We start from the raw sequence: 18,312 nt of genomic DNA on the forward strand, positions 1-18,312 counted from the left end.
TGTAATTATGTATTAGAATACTGCAGGTATATTAGTTAATTTAAAAGGTATAATTAAATATTTAAATAATATATATTTAGTTTAAAAGGCTATTTTCTATTTATTGCCTTCTTTAATTTAAATAAGGTTATAAGCGGATTTAAGATTAAGGGCTATAAACTATTTCTTACTAAATAGATAGTTTTTAAGTTTAGTAATAAGTAGTAATAGTATCTTATCTTTTTTTATAATTTTATTAAGTTATTAATAATTTACTATAAGTCTTAGCTTATTAAAGTTAGGTTTTAGTATAAATATAACTAGGTATCTTACTAAGGATTTTAATAGTTTAATATATCCTTTTTATAATATATTATTTATTTATTCTTTAAGTATCTTTAGCTTATTTTAAGATAAATTATAAATAGGGAAGAACTTTAGGTTCTTTCTATCTTTTAATATAATTTTAATATTATAATTTATATATTAAGGTAGCTTAGTATTAAGTTTCTCTTAAAATAGTTTCTTATAGATATAATACTTTAGTAATATATTCTTAAATTATTTATTAAATTCCTTTATAGCAATTTGTTTTATATACTTAATATCTTAATCTAGTTATTTAAACTATCCTTTAAGAGTTATAATTATTTATTTAATATATTTAACCTTGCCTTTATAGTACTTATATTATATTCCTTTTAAAATAGGTAATACTTTATTATGCCTATCTTTACTACTCTTATTAGTTAAAGTTTAAGATCTTATATTATTATAGCCTAAATTGTTTTTATTATCTAAAGGGTAATCTTTATAGTTTACCTAGCTAGTTCTCTAGTTAAATTATAGGTTATAGTATAATAGCTATAAGTATTTAAGTACTAGATTATATTTCTATATTAGGATAATATTAAAGTTAATACCTTAATTTTTTCTGTTAATAAATACCTTAAGGTAATTAATCTCTCTAGTAATTTTTCTATCTTTATAAAGATAGGTTTCTCCCTATCTGTTATATACTATATATAGGTTATTTTTATTTCTTTATAATAGCCTTAATTTATTAACTATTATAAGGGAAATAAAATTCATATTAGCTCTACTATCTATAAGTATACTTAGCTACTTGCCTTTAATTCTAACTTTTAGTTTTAGGCAGGTTTATTAGCGTCCTTTTATTACTATTCTTAGAGCTTTCTTAAGTAGTTTAGCTTTTAATTTCTTACCTATTTATTACTCTATTATAAATAGTATATGCCTTTTCCCTAGGGGTAGTTTATATTATATTTACTCTTAGTATAGTTAATATTATTAAGATATTTATTTTAAGTAGCTAGTTTTTACTAGTAAGTAGCTTTTATCTTTCTTACTTTATAGTCTAAGATAATATTTGCTTTTTCTTCTTTAGTAAGGGGTCTTCCTTTTTCCTTCTTAGTTTATATTAATTATTTCTATAACTATTATTTATCTAGCTATTAGAAGATATCTTATTTATCTTAAGATACTTCTTCTTCTTATTAGGTAATATCTTAGTTAATTTAACTAAGTTCTTTATTAAATAATTTGTTTTTTATTATTTTAATTTTTTATTATACTTATTATCTCTATTAAGTAATATATTAAGAGTTTTAAATATATATTAGAGCTTATTCCTGTATTTCTATATAAGCTTCTAGTTTTACTACTTAAGATCCCTTATATTTCTTTATAACTTAATACCTAATTATATTAATAATTAAGTAAGGTCTCTATTCTTAATGCTCTTAGACTTATATTAGGAAATAATTATTTATTATCTTATCTTATTAATATCTTAAGCAGTAGTATTATATATATAATATCTATAATATCTGCTTATAATTCGGGTAATTAAGGTACCTCCTTAAGTCCCTTTTGGCCTAAATGCATTCTTTAGGGGTAATAGGATCTTTTAATATTTCTTTTATATAAGCTTAAATATAGATATTATTATCTTGCTTTATAACTGCTTATTCTCTGGCAAGTTCTATATACTTTTAGTATTTGCTAGTTTAGAAGCAGTTATTAAATTTATTATATTATAATATAATAGGGGTATTTTAAATTGTTTTTTTATCCTTGTTTTTAAGTTTCCTTATATTAGACTCTCTTTAGATTCTATAAGCTTTTAAGTAATTAGGATTATTAATATATCGATTTAGTTATTATATAGTAACTTTAATAGGAATGTTATTAATTTCCTAGTTAGCCTTTTTAGTATTAGGTTTATTATCTATATTAAGGGCAACTTCCTTTCCCTTTCTAATTATAAAAACAGATTTTCCTTTAATAGGTTATTAATTATATTCTAGTACTAGTACCTATTTTAATTTAATTATTTTATTCTGTTTTACTTATTACCTTTATTCTCTTTAGCAGTTATTTCTTTTTTCCTTTTTTTCTTTCTTGTTTTATAAATAGAGAACTATTATAGTTAGGGCTATATATCCTAAAACAGGTTATTACTTTAGTTCTAGTTTAAGATAGTATTTTTTAAGAGTTTCTTCCTTATTAAGAAATAGATTATATATAGTAATAAAGGAGTCTAGTCTTAATAGATTATATCCTGTTTTAGTTATATTAATGGTTTTAATTGCTATTTAAGGTTTATTATTTTTTTTAATTATATTAATTTTCTTATCTTTAGGTACTGGCCTATACTTTTAGTTAGTTTTAATAGGGTTTTTATATTCTTGTTTATAATGTCCTTTCTTATTATAGTTATAGTAAGTAATCTTAAATTTATCTTATTTAGCTATTCTAATAGTTATAGGTCTTATATTAGTGCTAAAGGATATATTATTTTATTATCTTTGCCCCTAATTAGTATTATAATAAGGTTTATTTCCTTATTATCCTTAGTTATTTTAGTTATAGTAGATTCTTTATTAGAACTATATATTATTAATTTTAATAGCTTTACTAATATAATTAACTAGTATTTTAAGTCTTATTTCCTTATAGAGTTTTGCTTAAACTGTTTCTTTAAGTCTATTAAAGAAAAGTAATATAAGGAGTTCTTAGTTTTAGTCTAGCTTAATAGCTAGCTAAAGGAACTTAATTCTATATTCTAATATAAATCCCTTTTAATAAAGTATTTTAATTTTTCTTTTTACTTAGCTTTTCTTATTAACTAATCTAAATGCTTATTATATAGTTTTTTTAAACTTAGTATAGTTATTATAAACTTAAAAAGTTCTAGGTAGTAGTTTATTTTCTAGCATAATAGTAATTTCTTTTAATATAGATTAAAACTATTAGGCAGTATTGCCTTTAAGATATCTTAATATATATATAACTCTATTACTATTATTAGCAAACTAGTTTCAGAAGTAGCTTATATAGGCTTGGCATTAGGTAAGAAAGGTAGCCAATCTAGCAGGGTTTTTATTAAATAGTTTAGGTATATTAGGTTTAAGAATTTCTCTTATTTCCTTTTTACTAGCTGCAGTGGCAGCGAGATTGCGCATTTCCTAAATAGCGTTCTAGTAATTAGTTGCCTGCTAGGCCTAAAGTTCTATAGCTTTAGTAAGGGCCTATTTAAGGTTATCTATTTCAGTAGTTATATTAGTTATCTACTAATAAAGTTAGGTAATATTAGAGTTAGTATTACTTTTAGAATTATTATTTATATCTTAATTATTGTTAATAGGTGCTAGAGCAGCATGGGGTATAGCGTGTTGCTAGGCAGGGTTAATATAGGTAGCTATTATATTTATATTACTTAGTATTATGCAGTATAGTCTAAATAAGAGCTATTAATATATAATAGTTAGGTCTAATTATATTAAACTAAGCTATACTAGGTTTATTATTAGCAGATTGTATAGGGTATATAACTAAGCTTATTAAAGTATTATATCTCTTAATAGTAAATTTAATATATATTAGGCTTAATTAATATAAAGATATTTTATTAATAGCTAGTAAGCTAGAATTTATAAAAGTGCAAATAAATATGTTTTTTATATACTAAAGTTATTCTTTAGGCGATTATGGTTATAGTTATAATCCTGTTAAAAGGATTATAGTTGACTTTGTGATCCTCTGTAAGCAATTATAGTCGAGGGCGTGATTGTCTTAGATCTTCTAATAATAGGTTGGAAAAAGTGGGGTACACGTGACGTAACCGCGGGGGTCGTAACATATATAATATTTAAAGAGATAAAGATATTTTAAGATATCTTTATTATTAGAGATAGCTATATATAGAGTTATTTAGTTAATTATAATATAAGGCTTATACTTATAAATAGCTATAATAAGATTTTAAAGCTAGCTAGCTATTATAGCTAGGGCTATTATTACTTTTTAAGGCTAGGTTAGTTAGGTTAGTAGCTTAGTAAATATAGTCTTTATATTATTAAAGGATAAGGGGGTATTAATAAAGCTTATTATAGCTAGTATTAATTAATTAATTAATATAAGGTATTTTAATAAAGTCTTTTTTTAATAAGGGGATAATTATAAGGAGTTATATATAGTTTTTTTATTTATTCTTATTAAGATAATTATATTAATTATTATTAAAATTATTAGGTTTTTAATAAGAGTTTGAAATATAATAAATATAAAAATATCTTATATTAAAGTTTTTAAAATCTAATTAATTAGTTAATTTTATAAGATTTTAAATTATTTTATTAAGATATTAAAAGGTTTAATTATTATAAAAATAACTTTTTTAAATAACTTATACTTAAATAACTTTATAAGTACCTTAATATTAGTTTTTAAGTTTTATTAATTCTAAGCTATATTAAGTATATTATTATTTATAAAATATAATATAATATTAATATTTTCTTATTAAGTTAAGTATAATAGTTAGGGTTTCTAAATAGGTAAACTAGTCTATACTAGGTTTTATATTTATAAAGTTATAAGGCATTATACTAAGTAATAGTAAGGTATTATATCTCTTAATAGTTAATAATATAGGTTAGGCTTATTAAGGTAAAGAAATCTTATTAATAGCTAGTAAGCTAAGTTCTATCTATTACTAAATAAATATATATATATAATATAATAGCTTATAGTATTATAAGTTAGGCTTATAGTAAGTTATAAGTTAATATTATAAGCTATATTATAAGGCTTATAAGTATTATAAGGTTTATTTATAAGTTATTATATAATTAATAAGATAGTTAGTAAGTTATATATAATATAAGCGCTTCCCCTTATTAGGTTATAATACAATCTCCCTCTCTTTATTAGTCTTATCCTTAAGACCTATATATCTGCCTTTTTTTCTATATTATCCTAATATATACTAACTTAGACTTATAATTATTTATATAAGTTACTAATACTATATTAGAGTCTAAAGCTATTTATAATTATTAAGTATAAGCTATTTTAATTAAAAATACTAGTTTTCTTATTATATTATATAGTTATTATAAACCTTAGGGTTTAAAGTATTAGGCTAAGGAAGGCTATTTTAAGTATATATAATATACTTATTATAGTTATTAATATAATAATAAGGGTATTTTAGTTCTTAAAGGTTTATTACTTATTTTTCTATCTTTTTTTATATATTAGGTTTAATTCTCTTATAGCTAATTATTTTATTATAAAGAAATATTATTTAAAGTATAAAGAAAAGGTAATTAAAACTAAGTTATTATAATTATAATAGTAAGTAAATAAGTATTTAAGTTATTTAATATATCTTTATTATTAAAAGCAGTAGTTATAAGAGCATAGTAATAAGATATTTTATTATAATATTAAGACTATAGATAATCTTAAAGTTCTAGATAATATAGAGTCTTTTGCTGCTATTAAGGCTTAATTATTAAGAGCTACTAATATTATTAATTAGGGTAAGATCTTCTTTATTAATATTAGTAGAAATTCCTTAAGAGTTGTTAGGTATTAGTAAGGTATTTAGCTGGTTTTTATATATTTTTATTTTTTAAGTAGTTTTTTTATTTAACTAAATATTTTTTCTTGCTATTTTCCTTATATATTTCCTTAATTATTTCTGCTTTATAAGTCTTTAATCCTTTAATTTCTTTTAGTTTATTACTAATCTTAATATATATTATATTAGCTACTAATTTAAGTAATGTAATATAAAAGACTAGGTAAAGCCTAACTTTTAATAGTAAGTTTAGTTTATAATTATTTTCTAAGATTTTTCTTTTTATTTTATATAGCTTAATATACTTATAATTTAATTTATAGCTTAGTTATTTTATTATAATGTTTTTTATAGCTAAGTAGACTATATCTCCTTTTAAGAAGGTTAGTTTTTTAATTCTTTTTATATTATAATATTTTTTTATTTATTTTTTAATAAATTCTAATTTCTTTTTTAGTTCTTTATATAAAGCTTTTAAGTCTTTGCTCTTAATTATAGCAGCTAGGTTAACTATTTTTAGTTCTTGCACTATATAATATAAGTCTAAAGTAAATCTAAAGTTTGCTATTAAAGGTATTATTTCTATACTTTTATTATATACTATATTATAGGCAAGTTAGGCACTTAATAACTTTTTTACTTAATTATTTTATTTATAATTAATATAGTATTATAGATATTATTTTAAAACTTAATTTATTTATTTAGTTTATCTATTTATTTATAGTTTAAATATTATTAAGAGTTAGTAATTTAGTCTTATTTATAATATTAGTGCCTGCCAAAACTTGCTTATAAATATTATTCCTTTATTTATTAGGATTTTATATAATAATCTATATTCTCTAACTATTTTATTATAAAAAATATAAGAAAGTTGTTTTATATTTATGTTTTCTTATAGGGTATATAGTAAGAGAATTTAATAAGTTAATTTATTATAATTAAGATACTATTATAAAAGATTTTAATTAAGGGTTTTTTTAATAAAGGTAGCTTAGTTATATAGTTTATTATAATTAAACTTTATAGTCTTTCTACTACTTCTAGTAGTTATAATAAGCCATAAGGTTTATATTATTATACTTTAGTTTTTATATATAAGTTATATTATTTAATAACCTTTTTTACTGTTTTTCTAATTCCTGCTTAATTATAATATATCTAGATGCATTTTAGGGTCTTTATAATGCCTTAATAGCTATATAAGGGATATCTATATATATCTTATATTAGTTCTTCTTTAAATTATTTAAGTATTTATAGTTTATTATTATAAGTAAGTATTTTTACTCTACTTCTAATAGGATCTTAAATATTATATTTTATAGTAATATTCTAAATTTTCTTTATTTAATCTTCCTAGTTCTTAAGCTTATTATTACTTATAAGTCTTAGAGTTTTTACTTATTAAGTAAATTAATATTCTCCTTTATTATTTTTTCTTAGGAGTTATTTCTTTACTTTTATTATACTAGTATTATAGTCTAGTTATTAGCTAATAATATTAGCTTATTTATTATTTAAACCTTTATAATAAATAATTATAAAATTAAACTTATATAAGTATTTAATATAATATAACTATTATTAATTAAGTTCTTATATTATAGTAAAATATAAAATATTTTAATAATTAATATAAACTTTAATTTAATATATATTTCTTATAAAATAGTATCTAAACTCCTTAAAGTAGTTAATAATTACTAGGAATTCTTTATTATAAATAAGGTAATTAAATTCTGCCTTATATAGTTTATAAGAATAAAATATAATTAGGTAAAGCTTTTCTTTTTTATCTTATTATCTAATTTATCCTCTTAAAGCAAAATCTAATAAGTTAGTTTTTAATTATATTTCCTTATTAAGGTTAAATATAACTAATATAAGTTTATTAAGGATAGCTTATTATAGTACTTTAAATACTACTTATATATCTTATTTTTATATAAATTTCCTATCTTTTTTTATAAGTTTTATAAGGGGGTTTATAATTTTACTAAAGTCTTTAATAAATCTTTAATAATAATTAATAAATCCTAAAAAGCTTACTTCTTTTATATAAAAGTAATTCTTTTTTAGTTTAATTAATAAGTTAGTATTTTATAAAGCTTTTAAAACCTTATAAATATATTCTTTATAATCTTCTTTATTATTTAAAAAGATTAAGATATTATTTAAATAATATATTATAAAGATATTTAAGTATTATTAAAGTATATTATTAATTATTTACTAATATATTATAGGTATATTAATAAGTCTAAATAGTATTATTAAGTACTTAAAGAATCTAAACTTAGTTTTAAATATTATTTTCTATTTATCTCTTTCTTTAATATAAATTAAGTTATAAGGTTTCTTAAGGTCTAAAGTAATAAAGATTTATTTACCTTATAGGTAGTTTTTAAGTTTTATAATAAGTAAAAGTAAGGTCTTATCCTTAATTATAAGGGCATTTAACCTTTTATAATCTATAATAAGTTATAATTTCTTATTTTTCTTTAAGATAAATATTACTAGAAATCCTATTAATAAGTTAAATATCTTAATATTTCCTTTTATTAATTTTATATTTAAGTAATCTTTTAAGGTAATAAGTTTCTTTTTATTAAGGTTATAAATCTTTTAAAATAATAAGTTATTTATTTTAAGCTATATTTTATAATTCTAATAGCTATATTATAATACCTTTATTTTAAGTTTTTCCTTAAATAGCTTTTTATAAATATAATACTTCTTTAAGATATTTTTAAGTTAATCTTATTATTATTTTTTTTTAAGTTATTAATGTTTTAATTATTTATCTAGGTTATATAGTTAGTATTTAATAAGACCTAGGGCTTATTAATTTTATTATTTCTTGCCTTTTATATACTTATATTATACTCCTTTTAGAGGTAGTAAGTTCATTATTTTATATATACCTATACTATTATCTTTAGTTAGGGTTTAAGATCTCTTATTATTTATTATAATTATTTTATTATTACTATTTAAGTTATTATAAAAAGTAACTTAGCTAGTTAATATATAGGTTTACTTATCTAAGCTATAGTATATTAAGGATAATATCTATACCTAGTAATAAAGGAATAATATCTAAGTCTATTCCTTAATTTTCCCCTTAAATAAGGACTTTAAGGTAATTAATCTCTTAATTTACTATTTTATTATTATAATTAAAAGGTTATCCCTTTATGCTAATAATTAAGTATAAGACTTACTTTTTTCTTTATAATAATCCAAGCTCTATAACTAAATCTAAATTAATAAAGTTATATTTAGCTTTATAATTAATTTAAGTATTTAGCTATCTCCTCTTAATCTAAACTTTTAGTATTAGGCTATTAGGCTTATTATCTTATATAGCTCTTAAAGTACTTATTAGTTTAAGTTATTTTTATCTTTATACTTTATATATTTATAGCTTTATTATAGATAGTGTTTCTTATTTTTTAATATATTTTAGTAAATTTATTTATAGTTACTATTATAGTATCCTTCTTTATTAATATAATTATTTTTAAATTCTTTATTATATAATAATTATTAGAGGTATTCTTTTAGTTTTATATCTTGCTTATTTAATATAATTCCTTATTTAGATTATTTATTATAAATTATACCTTTTATAATTATAATTTTATTAAGTTATTAGAGATTTATAAGGTTACTATATAGGTAAAGTCTATTAGCTTCTTATTAATATATTAGCTCTTTAGTAATTTTTAAACTTATATTATTAATTAATGGTTTTTTTATTAGGTAGTTATATTATTTATTATTAATTTATTTTTAATATTCTTTTATTTTTAATATTTTTTCTTTATTTTATTAACTTCTTCTTAATTAAATACTTCCTTAAGGTTAACTAGGGTAAAAATTCTTTCTTAAGTTATATTATTATTAAGTATATTAAGGATAGTTATTAAAAAGTAATTATTATTAAGCTTTTCTTATTTATATATTTTATATTAATAATATTTATAAGATAGCTATAAGATTTCCTTATATTATTTATTTATTAAAAATATTTAAATATTATTTTATTTATTAAATTATTTTTCCTTATATAATAGGTTTATAGTATTATTAATATAATATACTTTAATATTTAAAAGTTTAATTATATTAGTATTTTTATAATCTTTAGCTTTTTATATATACTTATCTTCTAGTAATATTTATATTTTATTTCTTACTTTATTAAATAATAACTTATAAGGTTATTTTTATTTTTACTTAAGGTATTTATTTTCCTTATAGAGGTATTATATAGTTACTTATATTACTCCTCCTTTATATCTTATATTTTAGGAATATTAATAATAATAATTATAAATTTTAGCTCCTGCCTCTTATTCCTTATTAAAGGCTATTTCCTTTTTTTAAAACTTATTTATTATTATAGTTTTAATAAGGATATTATTTATTTTACTAGTTAACTTAGCTTTTTTATTTATATTAAAGATAATTACTATTTCTTATTATATTATTTTAAAGACTTTTAGTTATTATTATTTATTGCCTTTTTTATTATCTTTCTTTTACTATTATCTTTTTTTTATTTTTATTAAAAGTATTTTTTTATTTTAAATCCTTTATCTTTTTATAATAATAGTTATTATTAATTTCATTTTTATAAAGTTTTTATTATTTTTATTTTTTTTCTAAAAGTAATTTTCCTTTTTTCCTTTTTATAATTTTAAGTAATAGTGTTATAAAAGTTAACTTATAATATAGAATTATATTATACTTACTTTAAGTTATTTCTAATACTTAAGTTAATTTAAAAGTATTACAACCTAATAAGGGGAAGCGCTTACATCACGTATAACCCACTAATAATTCTGCTAATTACACAATAACTTATAAATAAAACCCTATAACACCTATAAGCCTCGCAATACGGCTTATAATATTAACTTATAACTTACCATAAGCCTGACTTATAATACTATAAGCTATTATATTATATATATATATTTATTTAGCAATAAATAGAACTTAGCTTACTAGCTATTAATAAGACTTCTTTACCTAAATATGCCTAACCTACTTTATTTACTATTAAGAGATATAATACTTTATAACTGCTTAATATAATGCCCTATAACTCTATAAATATAAAACCTAGTATAGACTAGTTTACCTATTTAAAACCTATCTTATTATAAAGAGGTTACTTACCTTAGTTTTACTATTAGGGTTTTTATAGTTTAAGGTATTATTATATTATATATTTAAATTAGTTATAGTTATAGTATTTATATTAATATATATCTTATTTTCCCTTATTGCCTTATTATATAGCTTTAAATACTATAAGTCCTGCTTAGGTTTTATATAAGGTATTATTTTAATAATTACCTTATTATTAGCCTTAGTTTTAAGAGTTATCTTAATTATTATTATTATATTATTAATTAAGGTAATATAGGTTAAAGTTATTACCTTATTTATAATTAGCTCTCTTTTTTTTATATTTATATTATTATTTATTAATTTTAATTATTATAGTAATATATATAATTAAACCTTTTTTAAATTTATTAGCTAAATATAGTTTATCCTTAACTTCTTTCTTTAATCCTTTATAATAAACTTTTATTAAGGCTTTATTATCTTATTTAGTCTTAAATATATGCTATTATAACTTAATAAAGTAAGTAATATATAACTTAATTTATTTAAATATAAGTAACTTTATTATAACTTATTATTCTTTATTAATTACTTTAAAGTTATCTTTAAGGGCTTATTTAAAATTTCTTTAGTTTTTAAAGATATTTTAAATATCTTAATCTTATTATTTTTCTTTATTTTTAAAGAAATCTCTTAAAATAAGTTTAAACTAATCCTTTATATCTCTCTAAATTAGGCTTATAGTATATAGGAGTTTCTTTATAAGGGTATTTAGCTTATTCTTATAAAGGCAGAAGTAAGCCTTTATTTAAGTTAGGAATAGGATTATATTAGCAGCTTAGCCTCTAAAAGGTTTTAGCTTAAGGGGCTTAAGTGCTTTACCTAGGTCCTGTTTATTATTGCCTTTATTAATAGTTATAATAAGATATATATTTACCTAAGCCTATAAAGTATAGATAGTATTATAAAGTTATTAGACTTTAATTATTATCTTAATAGTGCTAGGCAGTGCTTTAATATAAGGAAGTATTAGATTAATATTATTAAATATCTTAATAATATAGTATTACTTAATTATTAATATAATATATTTTAAATAAGAGCTATTAATATATAATAATTAGGGTTTTTAAATAAGTAAATTAATTTATATTAGGTTTTATATTTATAAAGTTATAAGGTATTATATTAAGTAATAATAAGATATTATATTTCTTAATAATTAATAATATAAGTTAGGCTTATTAAGGTAAAAAAGTCTTATTAATAGTTAGTAAGTTAAGTTTTATTTATTATTAAATAAATATATATATATAATATAATAGCTTATAGTATTATAAGTTAGGCTTATAGCAAGTTATAAGTTAATATTATAAGCTATATTATAAGGCTTATAGGTATTATAGGGTTTATTTATAAGTTGCTGTATAATTGGCAAGATAGTTAGTAGGTTATATGTAATATAAGCGCTTCCCCTTATTAGGTTATAATATTAAGGCTAGATTTCTTTATATAGTAAATTCTAATATTATTTTAATATAAGAAGTTATTATAAAGTAATATTAGCTTTATAATTTTAATATTACTTTTTATATATATAAGTTATTTAGTTTTACTACTTTTAGCTTAATAATTAAGGGATTTATTACTTTTTATTATTTTTATAAGTAGTTTTTAATATTTATTTTAACTTCTTATTTATTCTTTATTAAATATATTTTCTTTTTCTTTTTCTTTATTATAATTTATAATTTAAGTAATATAAAAGTGCCTTTTTTTTTTTAAATAATTAAATTACTTTAAAGTCCTTTTAAAGACTAATTATATTAATAAAGTAAATTTTTTAAGTTTTAAAAACTAATTTAAAGGTAAAAAGTAATAATAAAAAAAAACTATATAAAATAATATCTTTTAATATTTCTTAATTATAAACTAAATATAAACTATTAATTAAGTTTAATTAAAATAAGGTTTTTATTATAAAATAGAGAATTAAATAATTAGTTTAATAGTATTAAATATAAAGGAAAAGGAATAAGAATTAAGTCTAAAGAAGCCTCTTAAAAAGCATATAAAAAGTCTATAGTCCTAAAGGGATATTACCCTTTTATACCTTATTACTATAAATATCTATTTAGCCCTATTAACAAGCTTAGACCTCTTATCCTAAAATACTTACTATAACTATTATAATATATATATCTCTTAAGAGCTTATTATTTTAATTAAGACTTATTAAGGTTAATTTATATAAGGATTTTAATAATTTTAGTAGTATTAAAAGAAGAAGCTATCTGACGGGAACTTTACATACCTGGCAGGTACCTGCAAAAAAGCGGGGTAAGTTACTTGTTGTAGCCTTGTGCCGGTCAAAGAGATAGCCACAAGAAAATCGTTATCTATCATCTCATATTCCACGTGACGCGTCTAGAATAAGCCTGTCTTTTAGCTTAGAATAATCACCCAGGTTACTACTACTGCTAACGATGAGCATGATTTAGTAACCATACAGCAGCAAATGCTGGAATTAGCACTCAGATGACCAGTATGCATGCTCGTCTTCAGTGGCCTCTGTCTTTGGGTAAGTGAACTACTTGGAAAGGTGCAATTTATTCTACTCTACCTTCTCGATTGCTACATATGTACATATTCGCGGCCTATATGACCGCGGCAGAAATTCCTAAAATCGCAACTCTTCCTGATCGATAGCCTATGGCAACGATGCTTACCGCAGTAGCTGCTTCTCCATTGCGACACTCGGGAGGCAGCCAAAGTAAATCCTTTCCTACAATTTTGGCATGGATCCCAGAAACCCCAAACCCAACGTGTTGATGCTGTACCTGCACCCCATTGTATGTAGGATATAGCAATATTGCAACATGTCTTCTGAGAGCCGCTAACTACTCGTTGGGCCCTGACCTACCCTCCTCCCCATTCTCATCATTACCAGCCGCAGCCTTAACCACGTCTTCGGTGATCGTGGCCTGGTCTCCTCGTCGGTCAAGAAGATTCTTGTCATATGCTGTTGCGTTTTTAAAGAACAATCCTCCCTGCAGTCTGGTGGAGCAACTCAAGGCTACGGCTCTTGTAATGTGATGAAAACTCCAACCACCCCGGAGTCTCCTTGAACACTTCCCTCTCGAAATATTGAGGCTGTGCAAAATGCCATGTTGATGAAACAGCCCGGTTTTCTCCAAAACCTCGCATAACTCGTCATATGATTGTGTGCCATCCGCATCCAAACACTGCGATATGGTAATGCTGAGCCTCTCGTCGGTTAAATTACAAGCTCGGAGGCGCTCCCCGTATTTCTCTCGGATAGGGGTGTATAGATCCTCCCCGGCGGCGATTTGGCTTTCTCGGATCCCTTCCGGTTCAAGGAAATTGAACTCGATCGTGTATCGTTTTGGCTTGATGATACAGCTCATCTTTATTGTTTGGTCTTGTGAATAGCTGGGTTGTGGAGTGATGTTTGTGAAGAGACTTGTTGGTGGAACACGACCGCCCATGGCCTGTTTATATGCCTGGACAAGTGCACGTTTGACTCTGATTAGACCCGCTCTTGCAAAAAGCGTCAAGAGTGATCAAGTTCTTGATAGGCTAATCGTTCCTGAGTGGCTGTATAGAAACTGCACTCATCACGCTGTCTACACCCTTGGATTCAGCGTGAGAGCTCTGTCTTGATCACTCGCAACGAGGTAATTCTGTTTCGAAGCCGATCCACAGAACCAAAGGTCGAGGTTCACAAGCGAGGAAACTCTTGTTCGGACAATGGTCATCGCTCATGTTCGGATATCATGTATTTACTCACTTAGCCAGAGTTCTATCAACATAGGTAGCTTTTCTGTCATGAGACAAGTTCAACAGCTTCTTTTGCGTTCCACTCAGCTTGAAATTTGGCTTTGCAGCATTTTATGAAGATTCATGTTGTTGGCACGAGATGACATGGATCTGTGGCTTTCTCGCAAGGGTTTGGTCAATGGCCAGGGAAACTAACGTCTATTCACCCGTGGCCTTCTTATATTGGGACTTTCACGTAGAACAAACTAGGAATGAATTGATTAAAAAGGTTTATTTGTTTGGCTTATAACAGCATCCCTGCCCAAGGCCTCATCCATCCCTATCGACATGAAACGTTTCGTCTCTCGTCCTCATCCATCACAACTTGTCTTTAATTTCCATCATCCTGGAATCAGAGGCTAGGAGTGGACTGCTAAGAAGCTCTTGTATTTTCTGGCGTAGGAACTGTAAAATAATCGCACTGACCCTTGTCCTTCGTCCTGATACCGAAGACGTTGAGACCCTCCCACTCGTCTAAAACATGCATCTTGTCAAGCACTTTCCACAACTTCCCGATCGCCTTGTCTGCATCGCTGAAATCAATCTTCAGTGTGTATGTAAGCAGTCCCTTCTGAATATCGACGTCTTGTCGGCCTCCAGAGCCATATTCATGGATAAGGGGATCATCTCTTGGTTCTCGGGCTGGGGTTACTCCAGCCTTTGGTTTGAACTGTGCAGTCAACTGGCGGTACTTTGATTTGCCCATTCTGAGAGTGATGATAGTGGAGAAGAATTGATAAACTGTTTTGGTATAGAGGTGGTGATATGCTGCGAGTTTGTTGATGGAAAGCGTCCCAGCATAGCGTATTCATATAAGTAGGTGGACTCCATTGTCTTTCGATGAGAGCTCATTCAAGTCGACATCAAAGCAGTGATTTGGATACGGATAGACAATTTGCGACACATTCAGCAACCATATGACCAGTGATTTGGGTGTTTGGCTCGAGAATCTGGCACAATCGGTGAATACTTACTGTTGGTAACACTCTGGTTTGGGCAGCCAAGTGAAACAGAACTGTGCTTTTGGGGAATCTGCCCTGAATAACTCACTACACGCGCTATCTGTGTCACCCATCCCAGGCCGCCCTTTCACAACTTCTTCTTACAGCCCATCACGCAACAGCAACCGTAGAATGTGCCACCTTCTCAATATGGGTGCTGTCCTCATCATTTACATCCATCGTCTTACCCTTCTCTTCCGGTCCATCCAACTTAAAGTCTTCTCCAAACGCTTCCTGAATCCTCTCAAGCGTGTAACCCTTCGTCTCGGGGTAAAGCCACCAGAAGACAAGAATCTCAACCAAGAGCCAAGCAACATAAACAAGATAGTACTTCCAGCCCAAAGAGTCCATACCAACAGGATTGACGAATTGATTGAAGAACGAAGCTGCTTTTGTAGAGAAGACCAAGATACTGAGACCCATGGCTCGAAGTCTGAAAGGAAGAATCTCGGTGGGATACAAGAACAGCAGTGGGTTCAGGCAGATGTTGAAGGAGGTGTAGTAAATGAAGATAAAAGCAAGCGCGGATTTGCTTGCTGCCTTTGAACCGGTCTCATTGTATATCGCAATACTGGCGGTAAGTGCTGAGAAAGTGAGGAACATTGCAATACCACCTCCAACAAACATGGAACGCCGGCCGACTTTGGTGGACAAGACAGCGGCGAAGAGAGCGGTTGCATAGTTGACAGTACTGATGGTTCCGTTGAGCATAGTCTGTTCCCTCTGGGTTGCAATGCCAATGCTTGACAAAATCTTGGTTAGGTAGTACGATACGAGACCATTGCCCGACCATTGACCAAAGACTGCCAGTGTGATCAAGATAGCGAGTCGCTTTCTGTTGGCGGGCGTGGCAAGAAAAAGCCCGAGACCCTGGCCCTCGATCTCACGCTCAGCTTTCAGAGTTTCGTTCATCTCCCAGAACTCGGCCTGCACAAGGGGACTATCCCAGTCACCATCACCATGATTCTTTACCAACACCTTATACGCCTCGTCCCCTCGGTCTTTATATGCTAGCCATCGCGGAGATTCGTCCAAGAAAAAGACAAAGCATACTTGGATACAGGCTGGGCCAGCTTGGAGAAGAGTTGGAAGACGCCATGCCCAAGCGCTAGGAATACGATAACTCCCGAAAGCCACCCAACCTGCCAAAAGAGCACCAAGATAGAAGCTGGTATTGTATAGAGAACCGAAGAAGACTCGATGTCGAGGATGGGCGAGCTCGGAGATGAGGACCGGGGCAGCGGCGAGAGCGAGTGTGATACCGAAGCCAACGATTATACGTCCACCGATGAACGTTTCGATATTCGTGCTGGCGCATTGAACGACGACTCCGATGATCATTATAAAGCTTCCAATAATGATAGAAAGTCGACGGCCGAAGCGATCCGAGATGTAAGCCGAGAAAGGAGTCGAGATGATTGCACCGAGTGGATACGAAGCGCTGGTGATACCGAGAAGAGCGCCCTTGGGGGAACCGAACTGGTTGTTCCATGCGGATACACCTTGAAGAGATGTAAGAACACTTCCATCATAGCCATTGGTTGCGCAGACGACGAGGCATGCTGGAGCGAGGATGGCGTAGAGATGGATGAGTGACGGGGTTAAGGCAAAGGCAGAACTTTTGTCTTGGGCGAGAATCTCGGCCACGGTATGAGCCGGGCGAGTGGAAGGAGTATTGGTGGTCATGGTGACTCGAGAGAAGAGAAGCAGCCTTGTAGAAGAAGTGACCCTGTCAGTCGATGTCGATCAACTGTCCCAGAAACTCGGTAGCATTGGCGAGATGTAGCAGCTTTATACTACAAGTTGCCTCTTCATTGGATCTCCCGTAGACAAGCTCTTGTCGGAGTCGTAGACCAAGCCACAAATTCCATGGGCTGACATTTACATGTCCCAAAGAGTCTGGTCCCAAGTTCCAGTGATCTCGTGCTCATCCCCAGATTGACCAGGGAAGACCGTTCCCCAGAAAACTTAGTTGATGTGACCCCCAGATTCTGAAAGCAGCTTAGCCGGTGAGGTAAATCAGACCAAGGCGCGGAGAGACGGACCAACTCCGCTCTTGGAGACTGAAAAATGGGTCAGCCATTGCCGCGGAGCTAAAGTCCGTGTCTCCCCGCTTCGAACCTGAGCTCGCTTAACTACACAATTATGATTTCTTGCAAGACGTCCTATGCCCTGTTCTCAATAGCATTTAGCTATGCGATGCCAAGTTACCCGGTGAAAACGCCGTATCACCGGTGTCAAGGCCGGTTGTTCTACTCAATCTCGATGCTAAGGAAACTAGAGCTTTGATATGCTGAAGGATGCCGTTCCACGTTCGACAAGGAAGATATTCATCGTCCTTGCTTCGCTTCCAGGAAATAGCAAAACAGTCTGAACTATAAAGCCAATTTAATTTAACTAAGGCTAGTTTAGAAAACAGACAGTAATTTGCCAGGTGCCTTTGATACA

At 26.5% G+C, this 18,312-nt stretch overlaps 2 protein-coding genes across 2 annotated transcripts; both read right to left on the bottom strand.

The window, feature by feature from the left end:
• Window positions 1–15,236: 15,236 nt before the first annotated feature.
• BKA55DRAFT_694824 (uncharacterized protein) lies at window positions 15,237–15,569 on the bottom strand (the record flags this gene model as incomplete). Its single annotated transcript, XM_046200088.1, has 1 exon — window positions 15,237–15,569. One exon carries the CDS (start codon window positions 15,567–15,569, stop codon window positions 15,237–15,239), a length of 333 nt encoding a protein of 110 aa, XP_046044418.1.
• A 279-nt stretch (window positions 15,570–15,848) lies between these two features.
• Window positions 15,849–17,842, bottom strand: BKA55DRAFT_137053 (general substrate transporter). The gene has a single exon (XM_046184876.1). The coding sequence runs from the start codon at window positions 17,548–17,550 to the stop codon at window positions 15,976–15,978; it is 1,575 nt and encodes a 524-aa protein (XP_046044419.1). The 5' UTR covers window positions 17,551–17,842; the 3' UTR covers window positions 15,849–15,975.
• Window positions 17,843–18,312: the final 470 nt, after the last annotated feature.

Source organism: Fusarium redolens (assembly GCF_020744475.1).
Source record: "Fusarium redolens strain MPI-CAGE-AT-0023 chromosome Unknown BKA55scaffold_17, whole genome shotgun sequence".
Taxonomy (NCBI): domain Eukaryota; kingdom Fungi; phylum Ascomycota; class Sordariomycetes; order Hypocreales; family Nectriaceae; genus Fusarium; species Fusarium redolens.